Below are 19779 nucleotides of genomic sequence, written 5' to 3' on the forward strand. Positions count from 1 at the left end.
GTGAGACTGAACTGAGTAATTTTTTACATTTTGTTTGGTTGCAATTACAATGAATTTTTTTTTTTTTAGGAAGAATCAACATATTCCCTATTCTCTCTCTTTGTCAAGACAGTTTTGACATACGTTTTAGAAAGACTTCTAAACATAATTGTTCAAAGATGTGAAACTAATATCCTTTAAATCTTTCTTTTAATTATTTTTATGTAGTCATGACTGTAAGATGGCTGGAAATCTCTTTTTTAAAATGTAAATTTGCTTCCAAAATAAAGGATAAGGACATTTTGTTCTCCCTGAAAATTCGACTTCAGGGTTGAACTCAAAGGTCTGTAAATGATGGAGGAGCAAGTCAGTAGAGGCTCCAAGTGTGAGCATTGCATTACGTGTTTTAATATACACAAAAGATTCTAAATAAAATGTTGGCTCCATTTTGCAGGAACATGTGATTGCTGACCCCGGGTCATTTCCTTGCATTATCGTACATGATACGATAGTCACATTTGTAGTCACATTGCATGGAAGGCTTATATAGAGAGGATGTGAGAGAAAGACTTAACCAACCTTAGTACCGTACTCTTGTCCTTAATAACACTTTCAGTCTCTGTCCTAATATTATTTTCTTATTTTTGAAGAAAAAGTCAAATTTTCCTTTTTCTCTTTCCTGAGCCAAGCAAGCTTACGAACATTATGAGATATAATAATCTGAGACAGAGAAAATGTTATCATTTTATATGCTGTATGAATTTTTATTCCTATTTAGAAAATAGTTAAAGCCTGACTTGGAAGGAAACAAAGATAAAAAAGTGACATTAATCCAAATAAAAAAATTTTAATTACATACTATTTTTCCCTCTTTGCTAATGTAGAATTGTTCTCATTTTAGTGCATCTCAGTGTATTGATTTATTGAAATTAATACATTTTCCATTCTTATTGAATGGTCCCTTGGACAGAATTTAATATTCAGCTATTATCAGACATTTTTAAATGAAGGGCAAGTTGGAAAAAAGTATACATTTCATGTTAATACTAATTTTCTTTATTCAGAATTTAGCATTAGTGTCATAGCAAAACACTTAGGTGCCACATAACCATTATTCCAGGCTATTTAGAGAAACTCATTTCATCCTTTAACAAATGCACTAGGTTTCTGGATTAACTTTATAGTTTCTGTTAAAGGAAACAACTTAGAATTGAAGGTGAAAATCAAAATTATGACATACTTTTTCCACTCGAACACCATTGATATAAATGTATTGTTGCTTATAAAATAGGCTATTTTTGTAGTTATGCTGTAGTTAATTTATAAATAACTACATATTTATGTATATGAGCCTTTTTTACATTTATGTATACATATGGAAAGGAAAAGAAATGAGTTTATTTATAAATGTTTTGGTGAGAGTGTCACTATTGTAGGTGGTTCTCTGTTAATTTCCAAGAAACAGCCATCCTCTGACTCTTATTTTGGAATAATTACAATGTCTTTTACAAGATAGATTTTTGCTATCATATATCCCCCTGAGAATCCATATTCTACACAGACATTATTGCTTTCTTAACACATACAAATTCCCTACTCTAGACTACCATTTCCCTAGCAAATTTAACATTCTGCCTACTATGCACAGGTTTGAAGTTCTAAATGGATCAGAGAAATTTCATTCTTGAATAACTTAAAACAAAAAAAAATTGGGTTGGCCAATTTAAAATGTAAGGTATTTAATAATTCTCAAAAATAGCTCTTATTCTATAATGTCATTTAAAAAATACTACACTGAAATTAATTGACTTATCTTTAGTTGACCTATACAATTATGGAATTCTGAGGTGATATATTTCATTAATGAACACCTAATTTTTTTGCATCAAAAAATAATGCTATATTTGCTATCATTTAAATAAGGCGAATAGAATTATATGATTTGTTTAGGTATACATAGTAGTCTAAATAGGGAAAATAAACCTTTGTATTTCCTTTCTTTAAGGATAAAAAATTTGATGAAATTCTAATTTACTGTCATTAGTCCACATATTGAGATAATTTGACCATTTAACTAAGCTGTCAAACAGATAAGACAAGTCAAATAATCTGATAGGCTATTAAATTTCATCTTTTATATTAAATTCATGTATAAATAATGCAACAATTCCTTATTACCGCTCTCTTTATCATTTTTCTTATTCAACTTACAGTCCTCATAAACAGCTTATACTGAATTGGTATGGAAGTACGGAGAAAATGTTTATTAGTTTAAAATTTAGTTTATAGTAGTCATGATTTTTGGCTTATGTTAGCCCTATAATGTGATTTTTGCTAAAAATAGGTGTAGAACTGGCCACAAGTTCCTGTATCATTGGACAGAAATTCAGTTGATAAGTTTTTAAAGGATGTAAGTTTTTCTGGTTTAACATAGCCATTCCGATTTTGTGAGTTTTTGTTACAATATCTCTTTGGTAGTTAAATTACATTTAATATCTCCAAACTAAATCAATGTGTTTAGATGACCAAACATTCTGTTCTAAGGATTTTTTTATCCAATCTTTTTGAACGGTTGTAGACAAACTTTCTTTCTTATAAGGCAAAGTTTTTTATATGTTCTTATAATATAGGATTTTTCTTTTTTATCCCCCAAGGCTAATTGTCATCGAGATAATTTTCTCTACATTTCTAAGTTCATTATAGTTTTGGAAGGAAAATATACTAAGATGTTTATTTGTACTTGTGTTTTTTAAACAGAGAGTGAAAAATAAATCATTGGAGGATGTGGTTATGTTAAATGTTGACACAAACACTTTAGAATCACCATTTAATGACTTGAACAACCTACCAAGTGATGTGGTAAGTCTGAGGTTATTTTGTGGTGAACACATTATCTGTCTATCTATCTATCTATCTATCTATCTATCTATCTATCTATCTATCTACTTTCTCCAGGACCCTTGAATTACAAAGAGTTATTTTTCCCAGGTTTTTTTTTTTTATCTGAAATAAAAGGACTGAGTATGTGCATGGGTGTGAGAGGAATCAGTGTAGATTCTATATTTAATATTTTTACCTTTTGGCAGTTGAGGAGATGTTGAATGGAACATCATATTCCTATTGTAAAAGTAGGATCATAATTAAAAAGCTAGATGCATTCATTAGGCAGAGTTTCTTTAAACGTAAGTCTCTTCATCTCATCTTAATCATTATATTACAAAGTAGGCATTTCTGTCTGCCTAGTGGCATGTCTTGCAAAAGAATGAGAGAGTTTTTGAAGGCAAGAAGAAGAAGGGGGCCAATTATCGGCTTTTGCTTCCCTGCCACCTGCCAGTGCTTTTCCTTTTAATTAATGATCTGATGGCACTGGTCAATATAATAAGAAATGCTTGTACAGTTGGGGTCAGAAAATTCTGGCTTTGATCTCCCTCAACTTTCTGAAACATTTATTTGTTTTCTCTAAATTATTTCAGTTTTATTTTAATCTTTTCTATCCTGCTGAGGGCCGCAAGAATGAAAACCTACACTGTTTGTCATTTGCTTTGGCAGAGCAAAGACTGCTTACTTAGAATTCTATTTGTAAATTAAACTGCAAACCCAGTTTGTCATAAAAGACATCTGATCCTTTTGAAATGACGAAAACTGTCTTTTGTCTGTAAAGGCTGATAAATTAAGTGCCAGTTCTCTTCTGCTCTTTGATCTTGCAGAGGGTTTGTGTGTGTGTGCATGTGTGTGTCTGCAGCTTATAATAGGATATACTCTGTATTTCATGTTAAATAGTCTCCAAAAGTGCATTTTTGGCCTGCATATTCCTTAGAACAGGGCAAAATGCAGGCTAGTGCTGTTTCTGTATATATTTTAATGGCTATTTAAAAATATCTTTATAACATAGTTCTAAGTTAAAAATAACTCTCCTTTTTAAAAAAATCCAGTTTTTTCAGGAATATTAAAATCCATAAATAAAAAAACCTTCATCATATATTTTTTCTGCAGTATTGCAAGTACTTTGAAATCCTTATTAGGGAGTTTGAAAAAGTGAATTTAAAAATTTCAAACTCAAAAAATACAGTAATGCTAGCTTTGATTGTTTTTATGGCTAGTGATAGGAAAAATGTGATTTTAAAGTTAAAATCAGATTATCTATGCCCATAAATAACCTAAAATACTTGCTGACCTTGAAGCAAATTAAATTGAACTACTTTATCTTACTGTAGTAAAATTTATGCTATGTATGAACAAATCCAAACCCAGGCCAGTAAAGAATTATATTATCTTTTTAGCTCATTATAACTAGATTGCCTCATTATAAAAATTTTGCAGAAGCTGCTAGAAATGATTAGAGTTATTCATTTAGAAATCCATCAAAGAATTCTTCATTGGATAGAAAACTAATTATGATATAAAGCCCCAACTTTTATAAATATTTTCTTTATGTGCAATGCATTTCCACTGTTAATGCCCTAAGTAGAAAGGATTGTTTATAAAAAAAAAAAAAGAAGAAAAAGAAAAATGAGAAAGAAATCAGCTTTTTTTGTGTCATAAAAATTTTTATAGTCAGTTTCAGTGGTAGCTAATTTCATCTCTTTGAGAAAAGCAATTTTTAATAGTAATTTTTTTTGGTGGGTGGTTCTTTTTTAATTGAGAAGTACTACTTTCCCAGTAGAATTAGTTTGATACCAAGACATTTATTTTAAAATATGACGAAGTTTAACAGTTCCACAAAATATAAAAGCCTAAATATGTGAAATGACAGGAGGGACCATCTCATTGCTCGTTTATAAGGAACAGTTAACTGTACGTAACTGAAGTAAAAAGAATCTTAAAAAGGAACTCTGCAAAGTGATGTAGATATAACTATACGTATACTTGAGATTAAGGGCCCGAGACTTACAGACAGATTTGAACAACGAATAAGTGGATGCAGCTCTGGGGTGGAACCAGGGCCATCTACTGAAAGTATGAGTTATTTTAAAGTTATAGTCATTTTCTACAAATACTTTAGGTGGTTGTTTGTTTAACCCCTCTCTAATAAATTTAGCTCTTTCCATCCATTTTCCAAAAGCTGTCTCTTGTAGTTTTACAGGAAATATGATAAAGTATCACATCATACTTTCTATAATTGTCAGTGTTTTAAATGAGATGTGTTAGAGTCACAAATGATCTTACTGAATTTTTTGTGTTGTGATCTGAATTAAGAGAAAATATTCTTGAATCCTGAAAAATACCCTGAAAAAATCCTGGTACTGTTTGATTATTTAATAAATTAACTCATATTTAAAAGGGGACCTTTTAAAATCATTCACCAAAGCATTTAAATTATACTTACAGGCTAGAGGACTTTCTATGCATGTGCACTCTATTACTGTGTCAGCCTGACCAGTGGTCTTGGCTGTTCAAAGGTCAGTGGTCACAGTTGTCCTGAATTACTAGTTCTTTTTTCCTGTGGACCCTCTGCTGTGTTGCATGCTGTAATCTTCTTAATGGCTTCATTCCAATATTCACACATAATATTTTAGATTTATTGACTGTTAGAAATACTACCATGCCAGTAGCAGTTCCGCTACTCTTAAGGTATTTAAAATTGGAAAAATAAATCAGGGCAAAGCTTTCAGGAATCCTTTGTTTTCCTTAAGGGAAGGGAAAAAACTCTCTTCCTGTCTTCTGACAAGAACACTTGTTTTTCGATTTCATCATTTCACTATAGATTTGGATCATTAAAAGAAAAAAAAACACAAACTTTATTGAGAGTGATTTTAACGATATTGATTATTACATGGAATATCTTAAAAGCAGTAGACCCATTAAAATATACTTTTGTAGTTTTCTGTCTGAATACATTGTGATTTTACTTTTAGTGGCTATGTCAACTGTAGATACCTTCAAACGTGTAGGTTGAGTGTCTTGAAATAAAAAATAAATTTGAGGGCTGTGTAATAATATCAATTGAATTTAGTGTTATCATGCTATGTTTTTTACTGTGGGGAAAATGAAACAGTTGAATTAAATACAACATTTGAAATTTCAAGTGATGAATTCTTTTTAATTTTAGAAAATTTACCATTGAGACTCCTTCATTCCAAATATATACACAAATTTTGTTTCAATCACGTAATAGTTTGAAATGCTGTATTCTAAGGTATTAGTGCTCATTTTAATTTTTATCATCATTAATATTTTTAAAAGTAATTTGGGGAATTCTTAACTATTTCAAAAATAAATAGGACAACTCACTTCTTAGAAAATTAAGCTAATTAGAATTATAATGAGATTTAGGAGATCTCTTTGTGAAAAAATTAAATTAAAACAATTACAAACTCTTACAGATGAAAGCAGGTTAGAACTGACATCTGAAAAAGTTACATGCACTAAAATACCCATTACTAGGAAGTGAATTTTTATCTTTGTTGCTTTATTGTCTTTAAATAATTTTAACTGATTAGGTTTTAAATACTATACTCTCAGGTCAATATACTTATCCCTATTTTAGATAAGAAAATGAAGACACAGAAAGTATACTGTTAACAGTATTTCTACAGCATTAGTTCATATTATAGGTTCATCCTTTCACACTTAGACCATGGTCCCTTTCATATAAACATTCATCCTCTCAAATACTAGACCGTGGTCCTTTCGTATAAACATGATATACAACGTAATCAGTAACTGTTCTGGAATTTACTGTAGAATCTTATTCTCTGTTCTAATCTTGCTTATGAAGTATCAGTGTGACCTATTTGATTTAAATTAGGGTTGTTAACACTTTAAAAAACTTATTTTCATCTTATATGGAACACTACTGGAAAATTATTTTTTTATTTTCTATTATGAGAGTATATAGGAAATATACACTTCAGCATTATTGTACAATTCACCATAGACCCTGGTATGTTACAGGATAGCTACATTTAGTATAAAGCGTATTTAATTACTAAAATTTTAAAAATACTTTATTATAAAATGGAGTCATCTAAAATACTGTGCATCTTATAGTGATGCTTTCAAGAATCATGTGAAGGAATAGGTTAATGGTTTTATTGTGCAATGAAAAGACACAAATTGCTCTGAATCGCCAAAAATCATTAAAAGCCTAAACTTAAGGAAATACCCCAAAACTCTAACTTTAAGAAAACATTTAAGATATCTACATTTAAGTGAGTTAATTTAGGAAAAATTTGGAAAAGAATTGGCTATTTCAGAGAATTTTTAAAATCAGCCTTTTTTTAAAAAAATGAAAGTATAGAAACCAATTTAACTCTTGTAACTGTGTGAATAGCTAATAGATATGTTTAATTTGTTGGATCTTTCCTCTAACCTAACATGAAGGTTTAATATGTTAAATTGTCATAATATATGTTAAAAAGAAAAGACCCCAGAGAATATTATATTAGTTCCAGGTTTGCCACAGCTCTGCTGTAATTCTTATCATGTTTAACAGTAAATAAATTCCCCAGCAAAATTCTAGAGTGGCAAGGTTAGAAAGATAACCCGATTTCATTCAGGTTCTAGAGTAACTTAGACACCGTTTTTGTTATTGTTGTTGTTGTTGTTTTGTTTTGTTTTTGGTTTTGTTTCTTTTTTTTAGTTTACTAGAGTAGACTTCCAGAGACAAATACTGCTTTCAGTTTCCCCCTGGAGAAATGCAGTCATACTCCCCTCAGTCTTCAGCTGTTAGAATCCAGGCACCTAGATATGCCTTGCTCCCACCACACAGCCCAGTGCAGAGCTTTGTAAATAGTAGGCATTCAGTAAATGATGGGTGAAGGGAACCATAATTGCATTTCTTTATCTTTTGTTATAAAAGTTGCTTTTAAAATCCCTGTTTAGAGTTACGCAGAACATTTTACAAGGATATTTTCATCTGACTTCCATAGTAATGAGAAGAAACGTGGGTGTATGTTTAATATACACTTTTGTGGCTATGAGCGTGAGTCAGTTTGGCTCCCGGGAAGGGGGGACCGTGTGGTGATGGCGGTCACTGTACCTGACTTTGGGTGTCGGTGGAAACTTACTATTCCTTTAAATAATTATTTTCAGAGACGTGATTTTTTTATACCAAGTTTTTTGTTGCTGTTGTTTGTAAGTAAACTACAGATTTTGCGATTTTTCCTACTGTTTTCTTGGTGTATATTTTTTTAAATCTAAAATGTAAATATGAAAGCAAAACAAAATGAAAAATAAAACTCAAAGCCTTAATTAACCACGCTTCTAAACTTGTAAAAGGCCTTTGTTATTTTCTCCCAGCTGAGTAAGAGCATCTGTCCCTCCCACTGCAGTGATCCAGGCTTTAGCAGCTCCCTCCTTATGTCTCTGTACTTTTGCCATTTTAAAGTTGATTTATAGTTTGTTACTCTTAGTGATTTTAAGTGCTCATGAAGTTCCTTGGCTTTCTCATGGGTTTTCATTTCCATCTAAATTACCTAGCTTTTCTCCAAATGTCTTTTTTTTTTCCTGTATCATCTTAATAGCATGCTTCTCTCTTTCTACTGCTAATGCGTAAATACATACATCATACATATACATATATCATATATATGTATATACACATATGTATGTATTTAAATGTAAAGGCCTTGATTTTGGCTTTAAAAATAATTTCCAATTTGTTTCTAGTTCTTTAAGTTCTTGACTTTTCCGTATACAAGACTTTTCATGTATATGACATTGTGAGTACTGTTACAAAAGCGATTCCGAAATCTTGCTGATATCATAATGACTTGGTGAACTTTTAAATGAATCATGTTCCTGGAGCCCATCACAGATCTTCTGATCCTGTTAACTAGAGATACTAATGTATAAGTGTGACAGGTGGCTAATGTATTTATTCATTCATTCAGTTAGTCATTTATTCAGATATTTATTGAGCACCTACCGTATGCCTGTATTATGCTAGGAGCTGAGTGAACAGGAAGACATAATACACGGCTCTCATGGAACTTGCATTCCATTCATCAGAACCCAACCATGTGGCCACACAAAGTCAGGAGGGATGTTGGAAAGTAGCTGGGTCAACGTAGCTAGGTTGAGCTAGCTAGCACCAGTCGAAATTTAGGATTTCTCTTACCAAAGAAAGAGACAGTGGCTGTTGGTGGACTGACCATCATCTCCACCATAAGTACACTGAACAAACTGATTTTAGCCTGAGACTTCATTCTTACCAGTCTAAACACTCAGATCAGCTGTTTGTGGTGCAGTCAAGCTCAACATGCCAAAACATCAGTTTCCAGAATTGGCCTCAGTGAGGAGTATGAGTAAGCCATGCAAAGTAGGAGGAGGAAGAATAGCATGTACAAAGGCTCTGCTGTGAGGACGAGGTTGGCAAACCCAAGAAATGGAAAGAAGTCTTGTGTAGCTGTAATGAGATGAGCAAAAAAGAGAATGAGGCAAGGTGAGGTTGTGGAGATAGGAAGTGTGATCCTAAAAGATCTGTAGTTCTTGTTAAGGACACTTGGACATTATTAGAAATTCATTGGAGATCTTTAGCAGAGGAATAGTGTGATCTGCTTCGACTTCTGAAGATATCATCTTGGGTTCTGGGGTCCTGAAGATTAATGAAACAGGAAGATCAGTTGAGGGGCCTTTTGCAGTAGTCTAGGTAGAGATGCTAGTTTCTTGAACTTGACAGTGGCAGGGACTTAGAGAAAAGTGGACGGATTTGAAGTCTCCATCAGTGGCCTAACAGGGCTTGGTGATGCATTGCATGTGGGAGATGAGAAAGGGTGAAGTGTTGAGGACGTGCAAGATTCCTTTTTGGGTAACTAGATGAGTGGAAATGGCGTTGATATTAGAGACACTGGCGTGACATTGGGCTTGATGGGGGGATAAGAGCATTTTGTCTTACTATTGTCTTACTATTGTCTTACGATTGTCTTACTTACTTACATTGTCTTACTATTATAATGGCCTCTGAAAGGAAAATAGTTCTAGCTGCCCCTTTATTAACTAAGTTTTGAGAGGTAATTTCAGCATACACAGAGACAATGTAATGATACACTCTGCAAGTGTATCCTATGCTTTTCATTTGATCAATGTTAAAAGTGACCATTTTAATCCTCGAGTAGAAGCTTGCTAGAAAATTATATTAAGAAGGTAGGTTTCCTTTTGTTTCTAAAAAAAAAAAAAACCTGCACATTAGAAAGATGAAGGAAGTGTGGGGATTTAATACCTGCTTCATATGATAACCGTAACATGTTTTAAGGGAGAATAAAACATTTTATCTTTGTAGCTTTTTTCTAAAGCAGGTAACTACTGGAAGCTCTAACTTTTCTAAATGTGTGTGGATTCTCGAGTGCAGTGTAGTTACATAAAAGGAGGTATTTAAAAACATCAGAGGCACATTTCAGAGCTGTGGAGGTTATCTAAATATTATTTCCAGACATTTGTATTTACCTTCTGTTGTTCTTTACCCTGATGTTTATCTTTGTGATCCTAAAAAGCAAAATTAAAATTTCTAGGTGTAGGGGTTAATTTCTGTTTCCTGAAAGGACACATCTAAAAGTCAAGAGAAAAATCTGTCACTTCTCTGAAAACTCAGCTCCTTTAATATGCTCTCCCTTCCTAACTCCCGGTTGGCATAATTACTTCATTACTCAGACTGTGTGCACGTGTCCTGCACTCTTTTAATTTATACCTGTTTGTTATGTTTACTCATGTAATTCCTTCCTTTTATTCACAGTCACTTTAGTGTTAAGAGGGTAAAAGTAGAGAATTGGTGGTAATATTATTCATGTGGCAGTGAACTCCCACTGTGCCAAACCCAGGTTATAATTCCTCCCGTGGATGGCTGCTTAGAAGTCTGAATTCTCACTGTATGAAAGGAATCTAAACATTTGATAAGAGCAATGAGATGCTGTTTATTCCTGAAGCTCTTTTCACTGCTTAACTTTTTTTTTTTTTTTGGTCTAATATAATACCTAATTAGACTTACAAAGATAATTTATTTACAGATTGAAGAATGTCATAAGAAAATCAGATGTCAGTTTTGAAGTAGTCTTTAGCCTTTGGAGGCTTGCTTACTCTCTTAAGAATATAAAGGGAAAATAATTGATACTTTTTCCATGTCACATAATGGGATTGTGTGATACTAGCCATGTGACTAAAGTTCTAAATGCTCTCCTGAGGTCAGAGTTCTATATGAGTATAAACTTTAGGATTTTAGGGGGAAAATGTACCTTTATTTCCCAACTAAACTTAGAAGCTTGGAAGTTAAAGCAGAAAACGTTGTTTCCCAGACCAAATATTGAAAAAGTACAGAAGAGACATCACCGTTTTTATAGATAAAAACCGCTAAAAGCTACTTAGCACTGCAGAGGGCACTGGTAACTGGTGATAATTTACTCCAGTGATCTAAAGGACAGAGAAACAGCAAGGTTGGCACAGTCATCTCATATTAGAGTCATATCTTTCTGTCTAAAACTGATTTGAAAAAGTATTTCATTTTTACAGGCTATTTTTGAGCATTTATTTGTGCATCCAGAAACCCTTAACTCACCTGCCCTCTTGGTCTCTGAAAAACAGGAACAACCTCAGATCTACTTACTGATAGACCCCTCTGAGAGCAGGTCAAGAAAAACCTCCTTATGCAGTTTGTAAAGGTTGAAATAGTGTAGAAATAGGCAAAGGAACAATGTAGTCATATTTCTGGCCAGGTAACTAGTCTCATGTGTCTATGAAATTAGATAGTATGCCCATGTAGAATAGCAATTTTCAGTAGAAATGTGAGCCACATGCACAATTTTAACTTTTCTGGTAGGCATGTTAAAAAGTAAAAAAAAAAAAAAAAAAAAAAAGAAAAATGAAATTAATTTTAATATATTTTATTTAGCCAAATATTCAAAATATTGTTTCATTCTGTAGTCAATATGAAAATTATTAATGGGGTATTTTACATTTGGGGGGATAATAAATCTTCAAAGTTAAGTTTATATTTTACACTCATAGCAAATCCCAATTTGGACTAGTCACATTTCAAGTGCTTATGTGTCTAAAAGGCTGCTATATTGGACAGAGCATTTCTAGAACAAGTGTTTCTTTTTTGTTTCCTATTTTCTACAGAGCTCCTGAGGGGGCTGAGAAAGTACACTGACTGATTTTGGAGGTGAAGACCGCATAATTATGGTTTGGTTAGGAAGGGCTTGTGGCAATGTGACAGATATTCTAACCAGCTTAAGCAGTACTGAAACAGTCAAGGACTTGGGGTCATGAAGGCTAAGTTATGGTTTGACTTGCCTCCATTCTCTGTAAGCATACATTATGATTGTCCTAAGAATACTGAATTTGTGGAGAACTGAAATGTCAATTTCATGTTTTGTAGAAAAATACACTCTGAGGAATTTTTTTGCAAAGATATAAGTAAGGCATGACATGTTAAAATGTTTTTTTTTTTATTTTTGAAAGCAGAATTTTATTTTTTTAAGTATTTATTTATTTATTTATTTATTTTGCGAGAGAGAAAGAGGGTATGCACAGGGGAGGGGCAGAGAGAGAAAGAGAGAGAATCCCAAGCAGGCTCCATGCTGTCAGTGTGGAGCCCAGTGCGTGGCTCAGACCCATGAACAATGAGATCATGACCTGAGATGAAATCAAGAGTTGGACACTTAACCAACTGAGCCACCCAGGCGCCCCTTGAAAGCAAAATTTAAAAACAACCCAACCATTTACTTTTTATAAAACATGGAAAGACATATTCCTTCCATCATAAGCCTTTGGGGGGGGGCAATTATTAAATACACGTATTTGCTAGTCATTCTCATTGGTTTTCTTTAAGGCATTTGAAGCTTAAAAAACTTACTACACACTTTAGACAAAAGACATTAAGTCATAAGATTTGTTTTTGCATTGTTTAGCTGTATTTATTGTTTGACTATGTGGGTTACCTAAAAGTGTGCATTTACTGAGTTTGGATTTTAATAATAAAAACTTCCTGATTTATGCACTTTGTGGGCTAAATGAATTAGGCTCCAAACTTTTATCTGAATCTATGGAGCTTGGATATAAATTGAGAAGATCACAGCTATGGGGAGAAGACCTATCCAGTAAAGGCCTTTCTGCATAGATTATGAACATCATAACTCAATAATTTTTTCAAAACTGTGGTTATAATTGGACCCAATGGGGGTCTCTTTCTTTGATCAGATCACAGTAACTGTGACTTTACACTGGAAAATGTCACTACTGTGAAGGTTTATCACCTGTAGAGCTGGTCTTTCCTCTGATGCTGTGTTCATTTCTCATTAGCATTATTCAAAGTTTAGTTGTTAATTAGGTTGACACTTCAATTACAGTCATCATCTACAGGAGTAGTCAGGGCTGCTTGCATAAAGAAAGAAAAAATACCCTTCCTTGCATGTGTATGTAAAGGGGAAATGACATTATTTTGTTGTCTGTTAGTTTCATAAGGGTAAGAATATGCTCTGTTAAGGGAACAATCCAACCACAATGTGTCCCATCAGTTGTTTTCTTAAGAAAACAAGAGTTTTCACATGATTTCATGTTCCCATGTAAGGCATCGATGAGGAATATATGGGCACCAATATTGTTTATGTGTAGAGAGTATAGTTTTCTAGGATGTGTGAAAGGAATTGGTTGAGTCAGATGCACAGGAACATCAAATCACTTCCCCTTAAAAAAATAAGAGTGTACATGAGGATTATGATTACACTTCTAAAATATTCATCTAAGTAAGGGCCGTTCGTAAATAGTATGTATTCTGTAAAATACACAGAACCTGAAATTAAAAGATGCAAATGTATGAACAATCATAACAAATTTAAGTGCCTTGAAAACTTAGCAAACTCCCACGTAATAAATTTTCCTTTGACTTAAAAACATTATTTTAATCCAATTACTGGTTCATAAGGCAATGACATTGGACTCAAACCCAGCATGTTGTGGTGGGAAAAACTGGACAGAACTGGGTTGAAGGCTCAGTTTTGCCATGTATTAGCCACGTATTAACTGTCTAGTGAGGGCAAACTGATTCCCATCTCTGAGTCCCTGTTTCTACTATTCACAAATGATAGTACATGTGCCTTTCTTAGAATACTGGGAGGATTAGATGAGATGGCAAATAACATTTGCAGAACCTAATTCTCTACTCATGGAGGTTCTCAATAACTTCAATTTCTCTCCCCTCTTTTTGTCTAATAATGGTGGAAACTATTCAACAAATGAGTAGGAAATTACATATGAAAATGAGGCTTCCAAAAATAAAATTAAATGGTAGGTGATCCTGGAGGACCTGTAACAAATAACCTTACATGGCAGAAATGAACGATACCCAACCGGCTTCATCTCAAAACAAGTAGACACATGTTGTAATTGCTAAAAATCTGCAGAAAAGTGGCTCACGAGCAGTTTACTGTAAAATAATTAAAGCTTATTTATGTCAAGAGGCCTTGGGAAAAAAAGAGAGCATAAACCAATTTGCATTAGCACGTTACTATCGGCCCCTGCTTTCGTTTCAATTAACAGACCAGCAGGTGCTCTCTGCAGTTAAAAAGATAAGCTATCAGGGAGGAGGATGAGTTTTTGGCTGACCTGCAGACACTGTGGTTTGCCTGCTGATTGGGTTCGTACCTCGCTGTACCAATTTCTGAGGTGTTAATTTAACTGTTCCTCTCTGTCATGCAGGTCTCGGCCCTGAAAAATAAACTGAAGAAGCAGTCTACAGCTACAGGGGATGGAGTAGCTAGGGCCTTTCTTAGGGCACAGGCTGCTTTGTTTGGATCCTACAGAGATGCACTGAGATACAAACCTGTAAGCGTTTTATTTCATCACTATTTTCATTTGCTTTTTTTATGTTTCTTTGGAGTGGGGCAGGAAAAAGAAACATTTTAATATCACACATGAAAAACGCATCATAAAGGTCTTTTAAAATCCAGAATGATGTGCTTTAAGACATTATGTTCTGTCTCCAATTCCTTGACTTTTTGGTTTTAGTTCTTTTAGTAACCTTTAGTTACTATTTCCCACGTTTTGCATATTATCTTATGTATTGTTTTAAAATTGGAATACTTAGCCTCTTAATGAGTTGTGTTAATGCGTTTTAATGGAACTACCTGATGTGAGGATTAAGAAATTAACCAGGCAGTTGGGTTTTATAGATCAATGCATGTAGAGGTGACAGTACAACGTGCAAGTTTAAAAATATTAGAACTTGCAAATTTTGCACTATTCGGAAATTTATTGTCTTCCTATTCCATAACACTTTTCTAAGTGGGCTTATCTGTTTAGCATGTGCTAGCTCATTCTGCCATTTCTTTTCTCCTTTTAATACCCTAAAAATGATTACTATGTAGAATTGTAGCCAGCCAAGGTTTCAGATGGTCCAAAAGGTATAAATCAAAATATATTTGTTTCTCTTTCTGAATTACTGGTTAAATATGTGAGTCTGATTTTATGAAAATAATTACACTGCCCTTCCACGACCAGATAAATAAGTTGTAATGGATAAAAAACGTTGAGTTAGTAATAAGTAGTGGACTTGCTATCTAATAGGAATTCGACCGTTAATTAAGTTGTGTAACCTTGACCCATTTCCTTGGTCTCTATAGACTTTGATCTTGTTATTTGGAGAATGAGAATTCTTGTACTCTCCCTGCCTACTTTTCAGAATTGGTGTGCAAACCCTGTTGTAAACTGTGAAACTAAACACATGTGAATGAGTTATATCCCTTCTAAACTGACTTCCCTATTCCCACCCAATGGCTCTTATATCTCCAAGGAGTTATTGGGTTATTAGGAGTCCTTAAATGGATAGGCAGGTCAATGGCTGTCTCTAGAGAAGTACATATATCTAATTTGCATGCTAATATTTTGGAAATATGTGTATAGTTTTTAAAGCATTGTAGAAGTCCTAGCACTGAATATGGTATACATGTGGGGGAATCACATGAGGGAGACTTTAAAAATTATTGACAGTTACATGGTCTCATTCTTTAAAAGATTGTACACCAATCATCTGTACTAATAAAAGTTTAAAATAATCTGGTTGTCAAATTTTTTAAAACAGGTTGATTTCGAGTTTACAGTACCAACAGGGATATTTAAGTATTACTTTGCTTAAATTTTGCCACATTTAAATAATTATTAATCTTTGTATGTTACATTTTTCTTTTCCTTTTTGAGTTTGTGAAGGACTTCAGATTTGAGGAAAGCAAATTGAAGAGAAAATTTTCTTAAATGATTTAAATTATCAATTGAGCAGACAGGGGTACAAGATTTCAATAATGACTTTTCTTTTTTAAATCTTTAAAGCCAGATTCCCAGTATCTGTGGGAAAATATATAATTTCATCATAGAACATCTTTCCTGTTTATTGGTCACATCTAATTATAAATTTGTTAAATTATCTACCTTTTTCCTTTTTATATTTGATGTTTTCTTTCTTTTTTAGTGCTAATTCTTTCTGGGAGTCAAAGGACAGTATTTTCCTTCTGTGTGTTTTTACATTTCTTTTGACTCCATCTTGAATGAAAGCATAATTTTTAAAGTATACTGAATATATTTAGACAGTTTTTTTAATTTTCAATAGAAATAGTTATTAAGGAAAATGACTTCTTTGTTGTGTATAAAATATTTTTGTTGCTGTTTAGGCATTGTCTTTACAAATGCCCTATATTCTAATTTATTAAACGTACATTTACTTTTTATTTTGTGAACTCTTTTGGACATTTATATAATAGGTGTATGTCTTTTATATATTTTCTGATATATGTAAAAAAAAAAAGGGGCCAAGTTCAGAAGTTACAATTATTTCATGGTTTTGTCTCTATTCAGAAGTATAGTTCAGTACTACCCTCTAGCTAGTAGAGCACAACTGGAAAAATTTACTAAGTAACCTTAAATGGATATGAATTCTTTAACCAGGTACTACTTTTTAAAATGTCATGATTTTTTATACACATATAAAAGCAAACCATTATTATTGTTATTCCCCTTACGTTGACAAAATTAAACCTATAGATTAGACCTAGGAGTGTCATTCAGGGCCTTCACAATGGGCAAGTAGTCTGTGTCTGTCTTTACTTTTTTCCTAAACTTTGACCTCAATTCAGAGAATTCTGCCTGTGGCTCCAAATGTCCCAAGCTTCTCTGGCTTCCAAACTGTTATTTATAATGTTCTTTTTTCCTGGTAGTGCTTTTATCTTTCTTGCTTTTAATGGCCATCTAGTTCCTTCCTGATCCCTTGAAGCTATAGTTTCTACTGCCCTTTTTTCTGTGAATTGATTACACTTATTTTCTTTAATACATTTCTTCTCCCTCTTTTATATGTTACTTATTATAATTCTTTTGTTATTTTTACTGAGATTCATAATTTATTAGTTGGTATTAAAATGATAATTGACCTTTAAGTACCCGTTGGGTACCAGGCATTAATAGACCTTTTAGATAGGCTATTTATTTAATCTTGATAAGCCTTCAAATATTACCCTTTTCATTTAAAAATTTTTTTAACATTCACTTCTGAGAGAGACAGAGTGTGAGTCAGGGAGGGGCAGAGAGAGAAGGAGACACAGAATCTGAAGCAGGCTCCAGGCTCTGAGCTGTCAGCACAGAACCCAATGGAGGGCTCCAACCCATGAACCATGAGATTGTGACCTAAGCTAAAGTTGGCGGCTTAACCAACTGAGCCACCCAGGCGCCCCGTAACCTTTTCATTTTAAAGATGAGGAAAATGATATTCATGGAGTGTAAATAACCTCACTAAGGCTCTCCAGCTAGTAAATAGTGGGGCCTACATTTGAATCTATTCTTTTCACAGTCCTGCTCTTGCTTCAGTGTGACAGGTTTCTGCTCTCTGGCCTCCATTCTTGTATCATACTCTCCTTGAGATCAATTTCCTGAACTTAACATTTCTTCTAAATGCAAGTACATGGAAGGCATTCAGTACATACTTAAAGAGAGACAGAACAAACGGTACAGTCTTAGGACTTTCCTGAAAAGGAGCACATGCCCATAGGCATACCATGGTGTGTATATAAATTGGGGGAATAATTTGTTATTTGTGCTACATATTCCCATTTGTGATTTTATCAACCTAGAGTAACTGCCCCTTCCTCCTCCCTCCAGTCTTCTGCAGCCTGGCTGGGGAACCAGTTAGGGGAAGTCCCCAGGATGATTTAAATGTCCATTTTCAAATGCAAATACCTGAATACATTCGCTAAATGCCGCCAAAGAGGAGCTCATATTTATAAATTACACTTAGAATGTCTGAGTGACAGTTCTAAATATGTTGTTACTTTTCTCATAGTTCCTTCTTATTTATACCTTCTAAATGACACCCTAGCACAATTGACAAATAAATTGTGCCGGCTCTTATTACAGAGAGAAATATGCAACTCTGTAAAGTTGTTGGAAAGTGATTTAAATAAACAATGGCTATTTTGCTTTCTTTGGATTTTAACCAGCAAGTTAGCTACTTTTTAAGATTTAGAAAACATGAGATCAAAGTAATGTGCTAAATAAGTTGAAGAAAAGTGATAACACAGACTCCAGAACCAGGCTACCTGGGTTCAGAACCTCCTTCTGGGAGTTACCAGTTGTATGAGTTTGGGCAAAGTAACTTCTTAGCGCTTTAGTTTCCTCATGTGTTTTTTTTAAAAAAAAAAAAAAAAACAAAACAAACAAAAAAAAACACAACTAATAATTCTTCTTGGGTAGTTTAGAGGATAAAATGAGTTCCTAAATGTAGGTTACCTAGAACAGTGTCTAACATAAAATCAGTGCTATTATTACTAAAAATGACATTTTAGAAGTAGTAAATTTGGGGAGGAAAATCCCTTTAACAAAACTAAAATAAAGTACCCTCCTCTGATTCCCCAAAAGAAAAACACTGTTATAAACATCAGAATGCTTTTAAGAGATTGAATTAAATAACTAATAAAGGGTCATCAGTTGTACCTGTTTTATTTGTGTCACAGGCTATTAAAAATAAAAGGTTAAGTTTTGACCAACAGCTAATGCTAAGGAAATGTTTGCCTGAGTTAAAATATTGCTTATACGTTCAAAGGCATATACTTGATTATCCTGTCCAAGAGCATAGAAGTAACACTCAGATCTAGTCCTTTGAATAGTTAGGGTGCTGTCCTTTGTTCCAATCACTCAAGCTTTTCTGGGCGGCTGTGAACCTTGCTAATGGATAAAAAGTAAATTCCTTTTAAAATAAAGATTGGTTAGTAATCTGGCCCTCTGGCAAGTTGAAAGATTTGTCCTTCAGACATTTTTTGGATTATATTCCTTTAAACGTTATCAGCAAATAATGTTATATTTTGTGATTAAACTTTAACAATTTAAGCACAGGATTGGCATCCATAATTTAAGTGGCCATTCACTAAATCTTTGCCTTCCAGTTTCCATTTAACACATTTGTAACTGTCAACTTGTTAGAGATTTAAAAATCTGAGTTGAAAAGTACACTTGCTCACCCCCCTTGGTTTTATGGTTACTAAAACATTTTAGACCTCCATTTGTCTCATTACCCAAGTTTGAGCCTGGACCTTTGGCTTTAAAGATGGTTGCAACCAAATAAATATTTGTTGTATATTTGGCTTTCTGATAGAATATGGTTGCTTTTATGATACTTTCTGTTCTATTATTATTATTATTATTATTGTTATTGTTATTAACAGAGAAGGTGTTTTGCTTATCTGCTTTAGCAAAACTATAAAAATTCTGTACCACCACTATGGGATAGGTAGAGCTAGGGACTCTGATAGTAAGCGTTCATTTTTATATCCCTGATAATGTGTTTCATGAGAATAGAGAGTGTTTTTCTTTAAATAGTGGGAAAGAAAATATATA

The 19779-nt window shown here is 33.3% G+C and overlaps 1 protein-coding gene across 1 annotated transcript in view; it reads left to right on the forward strand.

Moving 5' to 3' along the window:
- The window catches only part of DENND1B (DENN domain containing 1B), a 260225-nt gene that overhangs the window by 162912 nt on the left and 77534 nt on the right, over nt 1-19779 (forward strand). Inside the window, exons 13-14 of the mRNA XM_053909094.1 lie at nt 2737-2838; nt 14608-14733. Of these exons, the coding sequence (XP_053765069.1) occupies nt 2737-2838; nt 14608-14733 (228 nt within the window). The remainder of the gene's footprint in view (nt 1-2736; nt 2839-14607; nt 14734-19779) is intronic.

Source organism: Panthera pardus, unplaced genomic scaffold, assembly GCF_024362965.1.
Source record: "Panthera pardus isolate Hobbes unplaced genomic scaffold, ASM2436296v1 HiC_scaffold_21, whole genome shotgun sequence".
In the NCBI taxonomy this organism is placed as follows: Eukaryota; Metazoa; Chordata; class Mammalia; order Carnivora; family Felidae; genus Panthera; species Panthera pardus.